General features: G+C 63.2%; 1 protein-coding gene across 1 annotated transcript in view; it reads right to left on the bottom strand.

The window, feature by feature from the left end:
• Window positions 1-20,065, bottom strand: part of NOTCH1 (notch receptor 1) — a 53,258-nt gene extending 33,193 nt beyond the window's left edge. The window contains exons 1-2 of the mRNA XM_015116353.3: window positions 19,749-20,065; window positions 18,055-18,133 (exon numbers count right to left, since the gene is read on the bottom strand). Coding sequence (XP_014971839.2) covers window positions 18,055-18,133; window positions 19,749-19,809 — 140 coding nt within the window. The 5' untranslated portion in view covers window positions 19,810-20,065. The remainder of the gene's footprint in view (window positions 1-18,054; window positions 18,134-19,748) is intronic.
• Between the last annotated feature and the right edge of the window lie 653 nt (window positions 20,066-20,718).

Raw genomic sequence — 20,718 nt, 5'->3', positions numbered from 1 at the left:
AGAGGGCCCATTGTCCGCCCCCACTCCCAGCCTGGGCACCGGACACCACAGGGAAGGCCCCCGCCCCAGCCCCACAGCCACGGCCTGGAGGTGCTGCAGGATGTGCTAGGGGCAGGGAACCGGCCGAGCCTGGAGAACGTTCTGAGCCAGGTGTGGGGGGCAGCTTTGGGCACAGTCTCCCGCTGCTGCTGTGGGCAGCCTCCAGCCTGTGCCCCCCGCCGGTCTGCACCTCTCTCCCACCTGGCCACAGAGCTGGAGCGCCTACAGACATCTGACACCTGCCCTCCACACAGCACCCAGACGTCCCTGAGAAGGTGGGAGGGACCTCAGGCCAGCAGCTTGGCCATGGCCAGGACCACCAGCCTGTGACCAAACCCCTCATGGCCCTGGCACTGGCCACACCCCCAGTACCCAGGCCACTCTGTCTTCAACGCTGTCTCGGCGGGCGGGCGGGTGTGAACCGTGAGTCGGGTGCCAGGGCTTGGCCAAGTAAGGTGCCACCCAACAGCCGCCTCGCCCACGGGGATCCTCAGTGCTTCCATGAGTGACCCGCACCCCACCCTCCACCGTCCCCTTATCTCCTCCTGTCGGGCGGTGGGGAGACCCCTCTGGGGCTAAAAAGGGGGGCTTGAGATAGGCAACGCCAGTCTCCCCCGACTGGATGAGACAGCTGCCCTGTCCACCAAGCCACCCAGCTCTCGGGCTCCCACGGCGGAGACCCAGCCCACGCCAGGTGTGCCCCCACAGACTCCTCTTCTGTGCCTCCCTCTTAGGGTCACCTGGTACCTGCCTGTCCCATCCCCCACACTCAGTGGCCTGGCAGTGCAGGGCTAACCTGTCCTGTCTGGGCCCCCGCAGGTAAGCAGCGGGCGGGGGCTCCAGGAGGGCTGGGGGGGGGAGGGTGCCAAGTGGCCCCGGCACCTGCTGTGCCACCACCACCACCTCCACCGCCACCGCCTCTGCTTGGTTCCCGCCTCAGTATTTCCACTGTGCTGCTCCCACCCTCCCTGCCAGGCCCACTCCATAGAAATGCGACTCCAGAAAGCAGCGGGAGGCAGATGCTGCCTCGACCTTTCACCCAGGACTAATTCTAAATTGTGCTGTTTTCCTTTCTAAGCTAAGCAGCCATCTGCCGCCCCTAGGGGACAGATGACAGTTCCCTCCGCCCCAAAATGAGAAGGAGGGGCAAGAGGAACTCAGTGGGGGCAGGACTCACTCAGTTCCTCCCCTCAAGGAGTTTATGGTCATGCAGGGCCAGGGATGGGGGTACAGGCTCAGGTCGAACAGAAGGGTGGGGGCACGGGGTCAGCTGAACCCAAGCCAGCTGGGGGGGGTGGGTGCTGTGGCCCTCGCTGCACCAGCAACAGGAACCAGAGACCCTGGGCGGCGGCGGGCGGGGGTGCTTCCCACGGTTCCAACAGGTGACAGCACCTCCCAAGGCAGGGATGGACAGACAGTGGGGGGATGGGCAGGGACAGTGGGGGGTGGGTGGGCGGGGTGGTGGGGGTGGGCAGGGGCGGTGGGGGGTGGGCAGGGGCGGTGGGGGGGACAGGCAGGGACAGTGGGGGTACAGGCAGGGACAGTGGGGGGACAGGTAGGGACAGTGGGGGGACGGGCAGGGACAGTGCCGGGATGGGCAGGGAAAGTGCAAGGATGGACAGGGACAGTAGGGGGATGGGCAGGGACAGTGATGGGGCCGGACAGGGACACGGAGGGGGACAGGCAGGGACACAGAGGGGAACAGGCAGGGACAGTGTGGGGGTGGGCAGGGAATGTGTAAGGACTTTGTGGGGGTTGGGGAATGGGCAGGGACAGTGTGGCGTATGGGCAGGGACATTGGGGGGGACAGGGAGGGACACTGCAGGGGATGGGCAGGGACAGCGTGGGGGTGTGGGGAATGAGCAGGGACCATGCGGGAATGGGCAGGGATAGTGTTGGGGATGAGCAGGGACATTGGGGGGAACAGGGAGGGACAGCGTGGGGGATGGGCAGGGACAGCGTGGGGGATGGGCAGGGACATTGGGGGGGACAGGGAGGGACAGCGTGGGGGATGGGCAGGGACAGTGCGGGGGCCGCTCCAGTGCACAGGAGTCGCAGTTCCTAGAGCAGAAGGAACGACCCTGCACACCCGGCTCCCTGGGAAGGGAAAGGGAGGAGCCACCTGGCTGAAATCAGCGTATTAACACACCCCACCTCTTCCCCAGCAGTCACAGGTCCAGCCCCACCTGCCCTCCTTGGGCCTTGATGCCAATCCCAGCCCATCGTCCCGCCACAGCAGCCCAAGGGTTCCCTGGCAGCAGTGTGGCCCCTCACAGGGCAATAAAGGGGGGTCTTCTCCTCCCCAGACACCCCCAACAGCTGCTGCTCCCAGGGAGCCCGTGGCCACGTCCTGCAGGAGCCAAACGCTAGGCAGCCGGCCTGAGGGTGCCCCTGCCCCTGGGACCCCTCCCTCACCAGCAGGACCTGCCCCCAGCCTCAAGGGGTTTTCTGCCCAGAGGGGAGTCTAGAGCTCCCACTGTGCCTGCTCCTGCCATGGTGGGGCACCCCCACACTCTCCCCAGACCCAGATCCTGCCATACTCTGCTAAGACCCAGCAAAGCTGGCCACCTTCTGCCCACACCACTGACAGTGGGCCCCACACCAGGTGACCTGGGCCACAAAGACAGGCCCGCCCATCGGCCTGCCCAAGCAAATGGGGCCATACGTGGACTGGCCAGGGGGGACACTGTGACCCTCTACTGGAGATGGGGAGATAAGGCCAGACCCAGGGGGGTGACTGCTTCCCGAGGCATGCTTCCATGAGGCCAACGAGCTCACTCCAGCCCGGACCAAGGCTTCTGGGGCAGGGGGAGTCCTGAGACCTCAGCCCCTCCCTTGGGCGTAGGCCAGTCCAAGTTTCCCAAATCCCAGTGGGCACCACCCACCTTCCAGGAGGCACTGGCTGCTAAGAAATAAGCTGGGATGGCCGGGCGCAGTGGCTAAAGCCTGTAATCCCAGCACTTTGGGAGGCCGAGGCCGGTGGATCATGAGGTCAGGAGATGGAGACCATCCTGGCTAACATGGTGAAACCCCATCTCTACTAAAAAACACAGAAAAGTAGCCGGGCGAGGTGGCGGGCGCCTGTAGTCCCAGCTACTCGGGAGGCTAAGGCAGGAGAATGGCGTGAACCCGGGAGGCGGAGCTTGCAGTGAGCTGAGATCCGACCACTGCACTCCAGCTTGGGTAACAGAGTAAGACTCTATCTCAAAAAAAAAAAAAAAAAAAAAAATGAGCTGGGTAGGGGGCTGGGAGCCCCACCTGGGGTCCTCTCCCATTGGAATGGCCAAGCAGCCCAGCCCTGGGGGATGCAGAAGCCTTGGGAAGATGCTGGAACCTCGTTGCTCACAGCCCCTTCCCTGGCCTCCTCAAATCCCCCAGAACAAAGATTTACAGCAACGAAGTCCCCAGGTTCCTCAAACCTGCCAGGACCGTGTCCCAAGCCCTGTTCAAACAGCTGGCTGGAGCCTCTGCAGTGGCCGGGAGGCTTTGAAAGGTGCCCTGCAGCCACCGGATCTTTCTTCCCTTTCTGCTCCCAGCTTCCTTCCCCACCTTGGACAGGAGAGAGGGATGCAGGCACAGAGGGGGCCGAGGGGACCCACAGGAGCCCAGCACCGCCAGGCCTGCTCACCGTTGGGGCACAAAACCACCAGTTTGGGGGCGGCAATGTGGGATGGTTGCCTCCAGCCACCACCTGTGGTCCCACCTGAGCTGTGGCCTTCCTCAGCCCCTGCAGCCGTTGGGCTGGAGCTGCTGAAAGCTGCGTGGGGGCCCTGCCCTGCCTCCCAGGGCCCCAGGAAGGAGGAAAGGGGCAGTGGAGACTTCAGGGAGGCAGGGGCCCAGAAAAGGGGCTAGCCCCAAACAGCCACCACTCCTGAGACAGCAGGCAGCAGGGGACTGAGTCCGGTGGGGCGGGGGTCGTGGCCGGCCCGCCACAGAGCAGGGACCCAGCATGAGTCTGAGCCGGGGCCGGGCTTTCCGGCCCAAACAGCTGTTGCCGGCACCCCCGGCTCTTTTGTCTGCAAATCTTTTCCCCCAGTTGCATCCTCGGATAGTGTAAAATGTGCTGGAGGAGGAAGTGCAGGAAGGCCAGGTTTCCTCCTCTGGCTCCAGGGAAACCCTTTGTGTGGGAGGCGGGATGGGGACAGAACCTGTCCTCCCAGGAAGTCACCTTTCCCGAAGCCGGGAAAACAATGCCCCACACAGGCGCCCTCACCCGACGTGGGAACGGCTGCCCACATCTGACGGACAGAAGGCCCGTGGAGGCGGCAGAGCTGGGGTGGCCGCTCTGGGGGGCATGTGGCCAGCCCCTCCCCCAAACGCCAAGGCACAGCCCAACAGGCTCCGGGACACCAGGAGCCAGGTGTCACCAAAGTGCCCCGCAGGCTGTTTGGAGTATGAAAAACGCCGGCTGGAGCCCCACCCGTTGCTCCACCGCGGGCATTTCCCACACGGGCCCCCCAAAAGCAGGCATGTGCATCCTGCCCTGGGCCTCCCCGATGCCGGTCACCCCAACGGCCCCTAGGGATCCATGTGGAAAAGCCTCTTGGGCTGGAGAGGCCCCGATGGTCACGACACGCCGGGCCTCTGCTCCCAAGAAGACCCAGTCCAGCCCTACACCCCATGATGGCTCAGGGGCAGGGAAGGCAACGGACAGGCCCACAGCAGCGCTGCTGGAAGGCTCAACCCACACTCCACGAATGAAGTCGGGCATCACAGGCCGCGCTCCAGGCCAGCGCCTGACAGGCTTCTGGCGACTTCCCACCACTGCTCCGAACAGATCCTGTCGCTGGGGGCGGCGGGAAGGGGCTGCCCGGAGGGCCTCCTGTTCTCCTCTGGAGAGAGCCCCACAGCCAGCGGAGCAGTCACCTGGGGGTGCTGGCTCCACGTCCAGCGTCCTTGTTAAGAATACTGCAGGGAGGGGCAGGACCTCTAGACATCTGCCCGGCACACACCAGCCCAGGGATGAGGACGCTGAGCCCACGCCCCTCCTGGCCTGACCTACACTCGGGCTTTCCAAGCTCTGTCTCGTGGGACACCACAACCGTCCTGGGGGTGTGTAATGGGCCCGTTTTCACAGGTGAGAAAACGGGGCAGGTGTGCCCAGCACACCACCTGCGTCTGAAGGCAGCTCAGAACCACTCCTGCTGATGGAGACCAGAGCGGGGCAGGGCAGGGCAGCTTCCCAGGGTGGCGCAGGAGCGGCAGAAGCTCCCTGGGAAAGAGGAGGAAGGCGCGTGTCCCCCGCACCCCCAGCCCCGCCCGGACGGTCTGGATGCTCTGCCTGACCACCTGATCTTCCAGGACCGGGAAGTCTGGAGCAGACAAAGCGTTCTTACAGCTCCACCGAAACACAAAACCCTAGGGTGGTGGGGGCAGGGCCCTGGGTGAGAGAGGCCCAGACTCCCGCTCCTCTTTCTTCCTCCCGCCCAGCAGGAGGGCACCGACGCCCCTTCACCCACGGCACCCGCGGGGCATCAGCACTGGTGGACGAGGGACGAAGCCGAAGCTCACACTGCCAGAGGCGCACTCCTGGCCTCCCAGGGGCAGACACCACCATCCTGTGCCTCCTCCCGCCCGTCCCGGGAAACCATGAGGACACCTCTGTGCTGCCTCTCGACTCGGCCACAGATGGACGGCGGTTTCCGTGGTGGCCCCAGAGGTCACCCCATCCCCATCACACCTGCCGGCTCCCCGCTCTCCGACCACACGAGGCACAGAGGAGCCTCCGAGCCCAGGAATCCTCCTCTCGGAACACTCCTCGCCTGCCCAGTCCCAGCGCCCAGTCCGGCTCACATACAGGCCCACTGTGCCCTTGGCACCCCCTCAGAGCCTCACTCTGCCCAGGCCCAGCACAGTCACCGGGCGCCTGGGGCACCACACACTTGGGAAGTGGGATCCAGGCAGGTGCCTGCAGCCCTGGGAGGGGCCCATGAGGAGGGCCCCCCCCCCGGGGCAGGGGCCTGCAGTGCCACAACCTGGGGGACACCAGGGTGTCCGAGGACTGCTAGCACAGGTCGGGGACGGTCTGGGGTACCTTTCCATGTGGGGAAAGTTGGGGGTTCTTGGGCTGGACTTGGCAGGTTCTAAAACTTCTGTCCCTCCAAGGCACTGAATAATGCCCAGCCTCGCCCAGTGCCTTGTGGCCTCGCCCAAATATCTCGCACTACCTCACCCAATCCCGCAGGACCTCGCCCAAATCCCACACATGACCTGGATCAAATAGATCACAACCTCGTGCAAATCCCACACGGTCTCCCCAGAGCCTGTGGCTGGGGCTGGCCTCTGGGAGAGACCTTCCTGGAGGGGCCTCCACAGCACCAGGAAGGGGCTCCAGGGTGGATGACACAGATGACACACCCCCGGGGGAGCCGGGCGTGCCGCCTGAGACCCAGCTACATGTCCCACGGCTGCCACGACTCTGCTGCCAACTCAAAAGAAAGTGCAACAACTCGAGACAGTCGCCGCAAGGACGGCAGCTGGCGCTGTCAGGAGCCCTGGGGGACACTTCATGGCCCCGGCCGCCTCCCATCTCCTAAGGAGGAAGGGACCTCAGAGAGGTGGCGGTGGCCCAGGGTCACACAGCCCACATGGGGGAAAGAGGCCCACAGCCTGAGATGTCAGCCCAGTGCCACCCCACGCCTGGAAGGGGGAAGGTCTGGAGGGGGTGGCCGGCCTGGACTGCAGCCACCCACCTGCCTCCACCTTCATTCCCAGTGCCCACTGGCCCCAGGGCTGCCGACAGCCCAGCCAGGCCCGTCCACCAGAGAGCTGCAGAGCTCTGTGCTGGGCCAGACTTTGGAGGCTGCCAGGACAGGACCTCATCACGGCCTGAGCCCCGCCACCACGTGGACCCTGGACACTCAGTCCCGCCTGGCCTCCCCACCTGGCCCTTCGTCAGACAGGAATGAAGCCAGCCTCCTTCTGACCACTGAAGGGGAAGTAGGAGGGTCCACCGGCAGGGGCTGCACCCTGGGAGCTGGGACCAACCCAGGTCCCTCTGTAACGATGGAGAGTGGAGGCCCAGGGGGCAGACTCTGGCCCAGCCCCCTCCGCCCACCAGCCAGCTTCCAGCCTGAACTCAGCATCTCTTACTGAAAAGCCGTCAGGGAAACCACACGTGTTCAAGCCCTGGCTGCTCCCCCAAACCTCTCTCATTTCCAGTAACTGTGTTTCCGCTCGTCAATAGCTGAAACCGGGCGGAACTTGTGGGGGCCCCGCCGCGTGGCCCTGCTGTGCCGCACACGGCTCATCCATCCCCCGGCTGCGGGGAGTCAGCTCTCACCGCCCACCTCCTTCCCAGATAGTCTCTGTGCCCACTTGACGGCTTGGCAAGCCCGGTCCCTGCCCCGCCACGGCCACAGGGGCCTCAGAGAGGGCAGGCCAGGGTCGGGGCCTGAGCTGCTGCCTCCCACAGGGTTGAGGGCAGGACACTCATCTGAGGCTTGGGTGGCGCAATGGCACCTCCTCGGGCCCCCGGGCAGGCTCAGTGACCGTGGGACTACAGCAGGGAAAATTCTGGGCCGAAAGCTCCAGCCTCCTACTAAGGCATCTGTCTGCAAATGCACCTTCACCTGTCTGCTTGGGCTGTAGGGAAACCTGTTTCAGGGAAAGTGAGGGACGTGCCAGTCTCCTCCCTTGGACCTGATGAGGCACGAACGCGTCTCTAATAAAGCCGGGTCTCCCCGCCGTGGCTCCCCAGGCAGGTGCCTGTGGCTCAGGCCATGAGTCACGCTGGGTGACCCCAGTATGGGGAAGAGGGCAGGAGGCCGGGAGCCACCGCCTCTGTGCCCAGTTGTCATCTCGGCACGAGGGCGACCATCGGCTTCGTCCTGCCCTCCACGTCTGAGGGCTTTCGGGATGTGGTGGGGGACGAGGAGTCCACTTCTCAAACCCGGTGCATCCTGCCGGGCCGCTACACTCACAAAAAGGCTGACTCAACACAGGACCTGCCTCCCCGGGCCTTAGCTCAGGCGAGGGCAAGGCTGGCCTCCTGTGCTACCTGTGGAAGTTTGTTCAGCAAATTGACAGTGTCAACAGAACGTCAAGGGGGCATTTACCCAGCTTTAAACAACCAATTCAAGCCCTTCAGAGACACACAACGGACGCCCAGACCAGGGGACAGTGTAGACAGGGACGACGGTCTGATGACAAACTCTCACCTGCCGATTAGAGCCTGTCGCCAACCTCAGTGCCAGGCGGAGCAGAAGCAACAACACAACGATTTCTTGGGGGGAAAATCTCAACAAGCTCCCTAGCAGCCGGCGGGCCTCCCGCTGAGTGAGAACAGCGCCCGCCGGGCCCAGCGGTCGGAACAGCCCCGCACAGGCGAGGCCTGTGACTGTTCTGTGGCCACTGGTCCCCACCGCGGCGGTAGGCTCTGTTGGGGGAGGGTCCGGGCAGCATCTGGGCCTGGCCTGATCCAGAGACGCCCTCGGTACTGGGCACTCGCAGACTGTGATTGTGAGGACCCCGATGGGGCCTGGTTGCTGCGTGTGTCTGGGAACTACAGGTGTGGGTGTCAGAGGCAAAGCATCTCCTAGGCACCCCCAGCACATCAGAGCCCCCCAGTCCCTCCCCACAGAGCCCCCCAGTCCCTCCCCACAGAGCCCCCCAGTCCCTCCCCACAGAGCCCCCCAGTCCCTCCCCACAGAGCCCCCCAGTCCCTCCCCACAGAGCCCCCCAGTCCCTCCCCAGAGAGCCCCCCAGTCCCTCCCCACAGAGCCCCCCAGTCCCTCCCCACAGAGTCCCCCAGTCCCTCCCCACAGAGTCCCCCAGTCCCTCCCCAGAGAGTCCCCCAGTCCCTCCCCAGAGAGCCCCCCAGTCCCTCCCCACAGAGTCCCCCAGTCCCTCCCCACAGAGTCCCCCAGTCCCTCCCCACAGAGTCCCCCAGTCCCTCCCCAGAGAGCCCCCCAGTCCCTCCCCAGAGAACCCCCCAGTCCCTCCCCAGAGAACCCCCCAGTCCCTCCCCAGAGAGCCCCCAGTCCCTCCCCAGAGAACCCCCCAGTCCCTCCCCAGAGAGCCCCCCAGTCCCTCCCCAGAGAGCCCCCAGTCCCTCCCCAGAGAGCCCCCAGTCCCTCCTCACAGAACCCCCCAGTCCCTCCCCACAGAGCCCCCCAGTCCCTCCCCAGAGAGCCCCCCAGTCCCTCCCCAGAGAGCCCCCCAGTCCCTCCCCACAGAGTCCCCCAGTCCCTCCCCAGAGAGCCCCCAGTCCCTCCCCAGAGAGCCCCCCAGTCCCTCCCCACAGAGCCCCCCAGTCCCTCCCCACAGAACCCCCCAGTCCCTCCCCAGAGAGCCCCCCAGTCCCTCCTCACAGAACCCCCCTAGTCCCTCCCCACAGGCCCCACTGGACACCAGGCCCCAGACCTCCTTCCAGGAAATTGCAGGAACCACAGCAGGGCAGCCCCACAGGCCAGACCTCAGGGAACTGCTGCCTCACCCCCGCCCCCGAGAGCCCTGGCGTCTGGGCTGCAGCTGAGGCTGAGGGCTGGGGACTTGCAGGATGGGATCTCCCGCCTAAGGGGTGCAGCCAGGTGGGAGGGGCTGGGCCCCCAGGGTTCACAAGACCCCTTGGGGACCCACGCAAAGCCACCGCTTTGCATTAGGGAGAGCATGCGGAGAGGGCCTTGTTTAACCGTTTGAGCTAATCTGGAGTGTAGACTGCAAGACGCCCCCAATCCTGGGCCCCTGAGCCTGTGAGTTGGGGGTTCAGAGACGAGGCCTCTACAGAAATCTCCCTCCCAGGGGCAATGGGTGCAGGGTGGGGGGGTGCACTGAGGACACTGCTGGGGAGTTTCTCCTCCCAGAATTCCACAGGTCTCGGAGATACACAGAAAGCAACCCCAAAATGCTGGGACCGCCCAACTACCCTGCACCACCACCACTGGGGCAACCAGGCACCCCGATGCTAACACTCACACATCCGCCTGACAGGGAGACGTCCCCCAGCTGCCTGCATACGGGGCCTCGGTGTCAAGGGCCACTGGCTGGCCTGGTGCCCTGCAGGGAACATGGCGCTTCCCTGTCCCAAGGGCAACTCAGAGAGGATGCTATCTGTGTCTCAGAGTGAGGGGCCAGGCTCCTAGCCCTCTCCTGTGTCACACGGGCCAGGGTCTCGGCCAGGGCATAGCCAGTCACTCTAAGCTGACCCTGAGGGTCCAGGGGGAGAAGCAGCCTGGAGAAAACCACACCGAGCTCTGTCCAGGGAAGAGAAAGCCCCGGAACAGGTCGACCAGGCAGGTGGGGGCTGAGATGCCTGGCCTGCCCCTGGATGCGTCCAAAGCCTCAGCGCCCCCCGCTGCCCCAGCCCCTGCCCTCCTTTGGTCTGGAGCTCCCTGCTGCGGACCCTGTCCCAGCCAGCGTGGAAGCTGCTCTGTGGTGGGCCTCACTTGAAGGCCATGGCAGGGGCATCCAGGTGGGGTCCCACAGCACTGACTTTGCACGCAGGAGGCCATGGAGGCTGCAGTGTCCACCCCCAGCTTGTGGCCAAGCCCGTCCGTCCTGCGGCCTGGTTCTGAAGCGGCGTGCTCCTCCCCTGCCCAGGGGGGCCTGCAGCTGCCGTGCCCACCCATGCCCCAGGGTCCAGCATGTAGTAGACGCTCAATAAAGACCATCTACCCTGCATTCTTACAGCACCAGGCGTGTGGGAGCTGAGTGACCGTGGCCCCATTATGTGCCTCCTGTGGGCTGAGGGATGCTGAAGAGCTTGGCGGCTGACGTGAGTGAGGCCCGGGGACAGATTGTGAACCTGTCTCGGAGTCCTGAGCTGGGCAGGGGCCGCAGGCATGCCAGACCATCCTACAGATTCACCTGGGAACATGCCAGGACTCACTCCAGGGGGCTCTGTGGCTGCTGGGTGGCCGCACCGGCCCAGAGCGAGCACCATCTCTTCCGGGAAACCACCCTGGATGCCCTCCCAAAAATCGCCTCCTCTGGACTGTCTGGGAACTGGGATGCTGGTGGCCCCCTCTAGCCAGTCCCTGATGCTTTTGGCGGCTAAAATCTAGTCCTCAGAAGAATGCAGTTCTAGTCCATGCGTGGCACGGATGAACCTTAAACACATCACGCTCAGTGAAAGAAGCCGGGGGCCAAAGACCGCCCTCAGTACAATTCCATTCAGAGGCAATGTCCAGAAGAGGCAAATTCATAGAGACAGAAAGCGGGTTAGTGGTTGCCAGGGGCTGGGGCAGTCAGGGAAGAGTGACGGTATTTGGGTACAGTTTCTGTTGTGTGCAGTGAGAAAGTCCTAGAACTAGACAATGGTTGAATGAACTTGTGAATGTGTTAGATGCCAATGAACAGCACGCTTTAGTTCAAAAGCCACATTTTCAGCCTGGGCAACATAGCAAGATCCCACCTCTACAAAAAATTTAAAAATTGGTCAGGCACGGTGGTGTACACCTGTAGTCCCAGCTACTCTGGAGGCGGAGGCAGGAGGATCGCTTGAGCCCAGGAGTTTGAGGATGCAGTCGGCCATGATCCCACCACTTCACTCCAGCCTGTGTGACAGAGTGAGACCCCATCTCCAAAAACAAAAAAAGTGGCCGTGCATGGTGGCTCACGCTTGTAATCCCAGCACTTTGAGAGGCCGAGGCAGGTGGGTCACCTGAGGTCAGGAGTTGGAGACCGGCCTGACCAATATGGTAAAACCTTGTCCCTACTAAAAATACAAAAATCGGCTGGGAGTGGTGGTGTGCGCCTGTAGTCCCAGCTACTCAGGAGGATCACTTGAATGTGGGAGGCGGAGGTTGTAGTGAGCCAAAATTGCATCACTGCACTCCAGTCTGGGTGACAGAGCAAGATTCCATCTCAAAAAACAAACAAACAAAAGAAAGGCAAATTTTGTAACATGAGTAAGTGTGGGTGTCGGAGGCAAAGCCTCCCCTGTGTACCCCCAGCACATCAGAGCCCCCCAGTCCCTCCCCAGAATCCCCCCATATACAGATGCATCCCCCAGATCTAGTCCTTAGCTCCCTTTGCTCCCAGGGAGCAGGGTGGGGTGGGGCAGGGCCACAAGGAGAACCCAACCAGGCAACTTTGAAAAAGGGCTTCCCGGCCGGGCGCGGTGGCTCAAGCCTGTAATCCCAGCACTTCGGGAGGCCGAGACGGGTGGATCACGAGGTCAGGAGATCGAGACCATCCTGGCGAACACCGTGAAACCCCGTCTCTACTAAAAAAATACAAAAAACTAGCCGGGCGAGGTGGCGAGCGCCTGTAGTCCCAGCTACTCGGGAGGCTGAGGCCGGAGAATGGCGTGAACCCGGGAGGCGGAGCTTGCAGTGAGCTGAGATCCGGCCACTGCACTCCAGCCCGGGCTACAGAGCGAGACTCCGCCTCAAAAAAAAAAAAAAAAAAGAAAAAAGAAAAAGGGCTTCCCTCCGCCCTCCTACCCCTGCAGCCACTGCCCCATCCCCAGCTGGGGAGACCACCGAGCCCAGTGCAGGCCTTGCCGCAGGGCCCACGGCCACCACCACGCCTTCAGCCCAACGCAGGGTCCCGCTGGCTGTCGTTGGAAGGGAATTACAGACAGATGGGGAAACTGAGGCCCAGGGAGGAGACAGTGTGGGGAGCACAGCAAATCAGAGCCAGCCCTGCTTCGCATCCCCTCGGAGCTCTGGGTCCCACGGAAGAAAGCCCCAGTGCTGCCTGGGAAACTCCAGGCCATCAAAAGGATCCTGGCCCACAGGTGTGATGTCCCAAAGCCAGCCGCTCGTGAAAGCTGCTGGTATTTCCTCCTCAGCCCCGGGAAAGATCCGGAAAGTTCTGGAGACGCCTGCACATGAAGGTGAAAGCTGACGCCAGCCTGCCTCAGATCCCCACGCCCTCGCAGCCACAGCGTTCCCACCGGTGCGCTGGGGATGAAACGGCACTGGCACACCTGGAGGGTGGGCGGCCGCCTGCCAGGGCTTTTACGAGGCTGGGTAACAGCAGCGTCCTGAGCATGAGCTGTCATCGCTGCATTATTGAGGAAGGCAAGCTAGACACCCAATCGATTCTGCAAAGCCACATCCTTTCACTATTTATAGACGAGACATGAAACAGGAAAGGTCCCCTCCCCACAGCAAAAGGGTGCAGTCCCTCGGCCCGGCCTGGAACTGCCCAGTGGGCACCAGGGGCCGCCACTGCCCATCGCAGGTGCAGGGAATGAGGAACGAGGCCAGTCCCGGCTCCCGTGGGGTCTCCAGTTTGCTGCCCACATCTGGGGGTCCCCATGCCCAGCTCTGCCCTGTGGAAGCACTTCCCCAGTGCACTGTCTGCCCTGCCCTGCCCTACCCTCTTCCTGCCAGGAACGCTGTTTTCTTTCTCTCTCTCTTTCTCTATTATTATTTTTTTCAATGGAAAACATGTTGGCCGCTGTTCAGAGGCGGGGCCTGCCCCAAGGAGCCAGCTTCCTTCAGAACTCTCCAGGCTCCCACCCCAGTCTCTGCCCCAGGCCTTCCTGTTCCTGAAGTCTCCCCAGTCTGAGTAGGTGAGACTTTCTATTTGACACTGCCTGGGTTTTTTGTTTTTTTTGTTTTTTTGAGACAGAGTCTCACTTTGTTGCCCAGGCCCAGAGTGCAGTGACATGATCTCGGCTCACTGCAGCTTCCGTCTCCTGGGTTCAAAGGATCCCCAAAGGATCCTTCTGCCTCAGCTTCCAAAGTAGCTGGTGTTACAGGCACATGCCACTGCGCCTGGGTAATTTCTGTATTTTTAGTAGAGACAGGGGTTTTGCCATGTTGGCCAGGCTGGTCTTGAACTCCTGACCTCAGGTGATCTGAACTCCTCGGACGCTGCATGTTTTTAAGCATGTTTTTCTAACCGGGGCGCCCTTGAAGACCAGGTTCTGCATAAACAGGAGGTCCTGTCACAGACCTTTCCGCTCAGCTCAGCACGAGGAGGAGAATCAACCTGTTCCTCCCCTGGCCGCACCCAAGACAAGGCAGGTGACTCAATGGAAACAGCCAGACCGGGTGACAGGAGACACCCCGTCCCTCCCAGGCCGGCTGCAGGGCCAAGTCACTTCCCGCCTGAGCCTCCTTCCTCCTCTTTTAAGGGGAAGCCACGCCCCCAGCCCGCTTGTAGTCGGGAAGTGACGGGGCAGGCTGGGGCTGTGGTTAGGGACATTCGCTTGGGAGATGGAGAGGGGCAGGGCTGGTAGGAACTCTGCCGCTGCTGTGTGATCCTGGGGCCGATGGCAACTTCTCTGGGTCTCTTCCTCTCACTTACCGGTGCCTGATCCAGACAGCTTTACGGGGTTGCCAGGAGCTATGCCAGGCCACCGCCGAGCCGGTACACCTCCAACATGTCCCACACGTGAGCCAGGTGTCTCTCTCACCCCTTGCTGGGAAGTCAACTTCACGGGAGCAGGGCAGCAGGGGCCGTGTCTGCCCTGTCCCCACCGGGGGCCTGCCCTGGAGCAGAACACAGCACACAGCAGGCGCTCAAACGCGTCTGTGAACTGAAGCCATCCTGGGAGATGGACTTCCCCGGAGCCGGAGCCATCCTGGGAGATGGATTTCCCCGGAGCCGGCAAGTCCCTCCCCAGGTAGTGCCAGGCCCGGCCCACCAGGCAGCACCTTTAGGAGTCTCTGAATTCACTCATCAATCAATTAAACATTCAGAAAGGAGGCTCTGGAAACCAGCGCTGGCAGTCGACGGGGAGAAGGCGGGGAGGAAAGGAGTACCGACCAGGTGCCCTCTCCACACGGTTCTCATGCCATCCTCACGCTCCACCAAGAGATCCAGTGTGTATCAGCCTGGCTGACACGCTGGGGAAACTGAGGCTTGCATGACCTGATGACCCAAGGTCACGGAGCTAGTGGGTGGCCAGGTCAGGCCTCAGACACAAGGTCGTCCAAAGCTAAAGCCCACCAACCAGCAGGCAGCTGGACATCCTCCTGGAGGTGCTGGGCGTGACAGCCTACCCTCATTTCTCCCAGCTCCTGGAAGACGCCATGTGCAATTCTGACTCTGCCATCAGCAGGCAACATCCTAGCCGCCCCCGCCTCGATGCCCAGCCCAGACCCAGGCAGCCTGGGAGAGCATTTCAGACCAAGGACACAGTCTCACCCAGACAGGTAAGGTCCCTGCAGCTCTTCCCGCCTCTCCTCAAAACAAAGGCAAAAAAGGGGGAGCCCTCTTCAGTATCCCCTGCTCACACTGATGGAGCTGACGAGGGGGCTGGAGAAGAGCCAAGGGCCACAGTGACCCCCTGGGCCTGCTCAAAAGGCCACTATCTCCGACCACAGCCACCACGGCCACACCGCAGGTGCCCAGAGACCAAGCATCCTCCACCCGGGTGTTTTCTACCTGGCCACTGGCTGACCAGGCCACAGTGACACTCTGACCTCCTGGGAAGGCATTTTGCACCAACAAAACCACTTTTTCCAATCCCGAGCTCTGCAGCCACCTGATTGGCAGCTTCCGGTGAAGGTTCCTTCGCTTGGGGTGGAAAGAAATGATTCACCCAGTACTAGTGTGCCAGGCACTGTAACCCCAGCAAGACCAGGCCCCTTCTACAGCAGAAGTAGCAACTGGCACCAAAAATCAAAGCTCTTTCCGGGCTCACAGCTGGATACCACGGGGCCGGGATTCACACGCAGGCTGGCAGGGCTCCAAGAGCCTGCACCCCAAATGCTTTCGAGAAACAGTGTGGGTTTCTCCCCTTGCTGGGAGAGCCAGGCTTCCTGCAGGTGCCCTGGCCAACTCCTGGACAGACCTCCTGGGCCTTCTGAGAAAGACAAGCAGGAATGGGAAGGCGGAGGTGCCTGAGGGGTGTACGTTGGGTGGGGCTCAAGGCCAGGGAGGAAGCGGCCGCAATGCTCCCCAAACTGCTGGGTGAGCCCTGACCTGTGCCTCCGCAAGCCGGGCCCAGCTGTGGCCCTGGCCTCCAACCCTGCAGCCCAGAGGCGGGAGCCTGAGGACGCACTTCCGTCCCATCTTCTCGTTGGACTTGTGGGGTGTGCACAATGGGGTCTCTGTGGGCTGAGCTCGGCTGCCTGTCAGGCCAAACTGAAGCAGGCTTCCCGCCAAGAAGGAGGGGGCGCCAGGCCCCAGCGAAGGGGACAAGGCCAGGCACCAAAGCCCTGGTCAGCGGCCTGCCTTGGGCAGGAAACAGCTCACCAGGATCCCAGGTTTGGGGAATGGGAGAGTGGGCCCATGACACCAGTGTTTTGCGGCCCTGTGGCAGGGTTTTGGCCCAGACATCAGGGAGCTGCAGCCATCTGTACCCCAAAGCACAGCCCTCTGGCCTGTGGAGACCTCAGTCCCAGACCCCTGTGGGCCAAGCTGTTCCTACTGCCTAGTGCCACTGAGAAGAAGCAACAGGCCCCCAATTTTCCCAGCACGGCATTCCTCCCACCCTCCCAAAGTCCTCTGCAGGAGCAAGAAGCTTCTCCCAGAGACCTGAATGGGTGGAGGCAAAGTCCGAGCCGGGAGCGCGGTGGCGGGGAACGGGGTTATACATTCTGGGAAGCCACGCATAATTAATCACACGGCATTAATCCGCCTCCCCCAACAATAGCTGCTGCACTTCCCCTGGATCCCAGCTGTCGGTCTCTGAATGAAAGGAAACAAGATTTAGGGCATCAAGCGTCCGTGCGGCTTCTGCAGGGGGAGAAGGGGGCCCCAAAAAGCAAAAAAAAAAAAAAAAAAAAAAAAAAAGTAGTGTGCGCATTCATTAGTGTCTGACAAAGACACAGCCGGCTTTGTCCATTAAACTGCTCACGGACCTGCTTAATTGGCTTCAGTTTGGGGAGGGTGGGGGCCGGGGAGGGAGGGGGGCTGCTGCCCACAGGCTGGGCAGTCGGCGCAGGCAGGAGCCGGGCTGGGGTTGTCAAGGGAATGGGACCTTCTACAGTTGGAATGAGGGCGCGCAGACTGGCTGGGGAGCCATTTCTTCATCTGTAGCTCCTGGGGGGCGGAGGGAACTCTTTTTCCAGCCACCAAACACCTCCTCATTATTCTCATCAGGGATGGACTCAAGTTGAAGGGCATCGGCCACAGCAGAACAGTTCCCCACCGCCGACTGGCACTCACAGGCAGGCAGGAGGGAGCGGTTCCCCGCGACTTCCCAGCCCCCTCCATGCCCATTTTACATCTGAGCCTGGCAGACCAAAAGGGCCACGGGATTTGGAGGTCAGAGTTTGCAGATGCCAGGACAGAAACCAGACTCAATAATTACCCCACACCCCGCGCCAAAAGATGAGTTCCGCCTTCTCTTCCCCAGCCCCAGCCTGAGGCCGGGAGGAGGGAGCTGGGGCAAACAAGAGCCCAAAGGCGGGTCCAATTGTGAAGGGTCAATTTCCTTCAAAGAGGCATCACCCGCCCAGAGGGGGCATCACCCACCCAGAGGTGGCATCACCTGTGCCCAAAGGAGGCATCACCCACCCAGAGGAGGCATCACCACCAGCCCAGGAGGCATCACCTGTGCCCAGGAGGTATCACCACCAGCCCAGAAGGCATCACCCACCCATAGAGGGTATCACCCACCCAGGGGGCATCACCTGTGCCCAGAGGAGGCATCACCCATCAAGAGGAGGCATCACCACCAGCCCAAGAGGCATCACCACCCACCCAGGAGGCATCACCCCTGGAGAGGAGGCATCACCTGTGCCCAGGAGGCATCATCACCTGCCCAGGAGGCATCACCCGCCCAGAGGAGGTGCCCCAAGTTGGCAGGGTGGTGGGGTCTGGGCTTCTCAGTAAATGGTCCAGAGCTTCCCCTGACAGATCAACTGTTTCTTGGGGACTTTAAGAAGAATTGGGGTCCTGGGACTCCCACTTAGTAACCCAGGAGCCTGAGGTGGCCCACAGAGGAGTGCCTAAGCCCCCAGCAGTCAGACCAGCTCCACACGCAGCATAATTGCTGGTGATTAAGTAATTGCCAGACTTTGTCCAATAAAAGTCAGCACGTGACCGTGCCCAGACTCTGGGCCATCTCCAGAAGACAATGCCCCAGGGTTCTGTCCCCAGCGCGGCTGCAAGCAGGGGCTCTGCCCTCAACAAAGCAACAGGTCCCGCAGGGGTGGTACTCACACGCAGGCCTCCGTGCCATTGGCCGCTTCACACTTCCCGCCATTCAGGCAGGTCTCACCCGGCTGGGAGCACCGCGGGCCTAGGCAGGGGCAGGAGAAGAGAGGTCAGTCTCACCCGCACCACCGAAGGCCCTTGTTACCCTGGGGGTGGGACCCGCACCCAGCCAAGGGGCACTGTCCTCCCCCGACCCTGGACGCCTCTACTCAGTGACATGGGTTACCAGGGCAGGGGACCACAGGAAGCCCCACCATGAAACCAAAGGGCGTCAACATTCTGCCCAGAGTTCTGTAGTCAGAAATGGGGGGAAGAGGAGCAGCAGGGAACACGTCCTGCTTGAAGCAGGATGGGGTGCCCTGACGTGCCGCCTGGACGCAGTGGGGTAAAAGCAGAGACAAAGTGGGCTACTCTCCCAAGCGTTGCCCCCCACCCCAGAGGCTCACTGGGGAGGCTGGCAGAGCAGGGCCCCCCATCCAGCCGCCGAGATTGCCTCTGTTCAAACCCGTTCTGCAAGGGGGCAGAGCTGGACGGTGGGAAGGGGGGGGGTGGCCACACTCAGCTCCCGCCCGTGGGAAAATGCGACAGCTGCTCGCCCGCTGCCCCGCCCGCCAACAAAGCGCCGGCCTCCGCCTCAGAATCAGAGCGGCCCATTGTGGAGTCGGGGCCGCCTCCAGGGGCACCAGGACTGCACCCCGGAGACCCGGCCCCGCCTCCGCCGACACCCAATACCTGCTCCCGCGGGCGCGCATCTCTAGGGCAGCCCCCAAACACACACAGGAGGGGGATGAAGGTCCCCCATTCGGAAGGAATTCGACCCCATCTCGAGAAGGGATCAATTACTCAAGCCCCTCCCTCCCCATCTTAGGGGGCTGAGAAACGGGGGAGGGTGGTGTGACATAGAGCAGCACTTTCTGGAAGAGAACAAATAATTCTCGCCTGCAACTCTCGGAGAAAGAGTGGATTAATCACTCGATTCCCCAGAGACCCCCCTCGATGTGCGGCGAGGAGAGATGTAAGAGCCCCCCACCCGCGTCCCGCTCTCCACCCCCAAGCTCTCCAAACTTCAACTCTGCAAAGCAAAAGGAAAAGTTCAGTGCCCCCCGGCGCGAAGGCTTCTTACGCAAACCCCTCCCCCAAACTGAGAGCTGGGCTGGGGGGCACCGGCGGGCGGGGCGACCGGGAGCCCGGGGCCCCAGCCGGGCCGCGCGGGTCAGTGAAGGCGAACGCGGCGCCGCGGAGCCCACACTCCGCGCCCCAACATCCGCCCCGGCGTGGGCCAGAAGCGAAGAAGAAAGAAGATAAATGGCCCGGAGAAGCAACAGGAAACCAAAACCGACTCTATTCAAATCGAAAAGTAGTAGGCAGCCCGCCCGCCCGGCCGACCGGCGGCAAGCCCCACGCGCGGCGGGTGAAGGGCGGGCCCGGGTAGGGCCTCCGGGACCCCAGCACCTCACGCCGGCCTCCAAACTCGGCTCCAGGCACGGGCGGCGCGAGTCCGCCTCCACGGGGGGATCGAGGGGGAGGGTCGGTCCTCCCCCAGCCCGGGACTCCAAGAACCCCACACCCCGGGCCGCCCGCTTTTCCCTCTCCACGCCGACCTCCCCGCCGCCCGCTCCCAGCCACGGGGCGCGTGCGCCGGGCGCTGCCGTTTCCAAAGAGCGCGGAAAGTGGTGGCTCGCGGGTGGGTGGGCGCCTACCTCGTGCGGCGAGCGCGGGCAGCAGCGCCAGGCAGAGCAGGGGCGCCAGGAGCGGCGGCATGCCTCCCCCCCGGCTGCCCTCTGCGCCCGGACGGCGGCCTCCTGCGCTGGCCGGCGGGGCTGGGACGCACACGCGCGGCGGACGGTCCCGGGGCGGCGGCGGACAGTCCCGCCCTCTCTTCCCCGGCTGGCAGTTGGCGCTGTGCTCTCGCGGGCTCCCGGGCCCGTCTCCGCGCCCGGCTTGTTCCTTCGCTGCGCTCGCACCCGCGCCCCGCGCCCCGCGCCCCTGCGCTCCCTCCCGCGGCCGAGGCACTAGTGAGGCTCAGAGTCGAGGTGCGCTCCGCCCCCACCGGCCCCGCCCCGCCCGGCCCCGCCCCCACCGGTCCCCCCGCCCCCTCCGCGGCCACCTCCTCCCGCGCGCTGGGTCCGCCTTTGCGCCTCCCCGAGCTGAGCCGCGCGTCCCGAGCCCAGCCTCTCCGGGGAGGAGGGACCCGGCGGCGCGGCGTGGGTCGGGAGCGGGTGCCTGGGACTACTTCTCGTTTGAAAGTTTTCAGAGGCCAAAAGTTTGAGCCGGGGCTGCGGAAGGATCCGGCTCTGGCCGTTGCCGCGCTCGGCGACAATTGCCGACGGAAATTTGCATGTGAATAAGCGGAGGAGCCCGGGGTGGAGTAGGGAGGGCGAGGCCGCAGGCAGCTGTGTCCACCGTGCTCTGGGCCGGGCGGGGAGCAGCTGAGGCCACGTTGGGGGACTCCGGGCCCGGGGCAGGGCTTTGGGGGAAGTGGCCTAGCCGTGGGTGCGCCCCTAGCCCAGCGGCTTCTCTCCCTCCCCAGGGCCCCGTGGCCGCGGCTTTAGGCGTCCAGAGGATCGATCGCCGCCAGACACCCCTGGCCGTGATTGCCTGAGCACTTGACCGCGAGGGATGGGGGCGCAGCGGCCTCAGGGCAGGGAGTTTAGGGCGCCCCAAGGGAGC

This window comes from Macaca mulatta, chromosome 15 (genome assembly GCF_049350105.2).
Source record: "Macaca mulatta isolate MMU2019108-1 chromosome 15, T2T-MMU8v2.0, whole genome shotgun sequence".
Lineage (NCBI taxonomy): Eukaryota > Metazoa > Chordata > Mammalia > Primates > Cercopithecidae > Macaca > Macaca mulatta.
The sequence above is the reverse complement of the archived record's forward strand: the minus strand, read 5'-3'. Positions and strand labels throughout refer to the sequence as shown.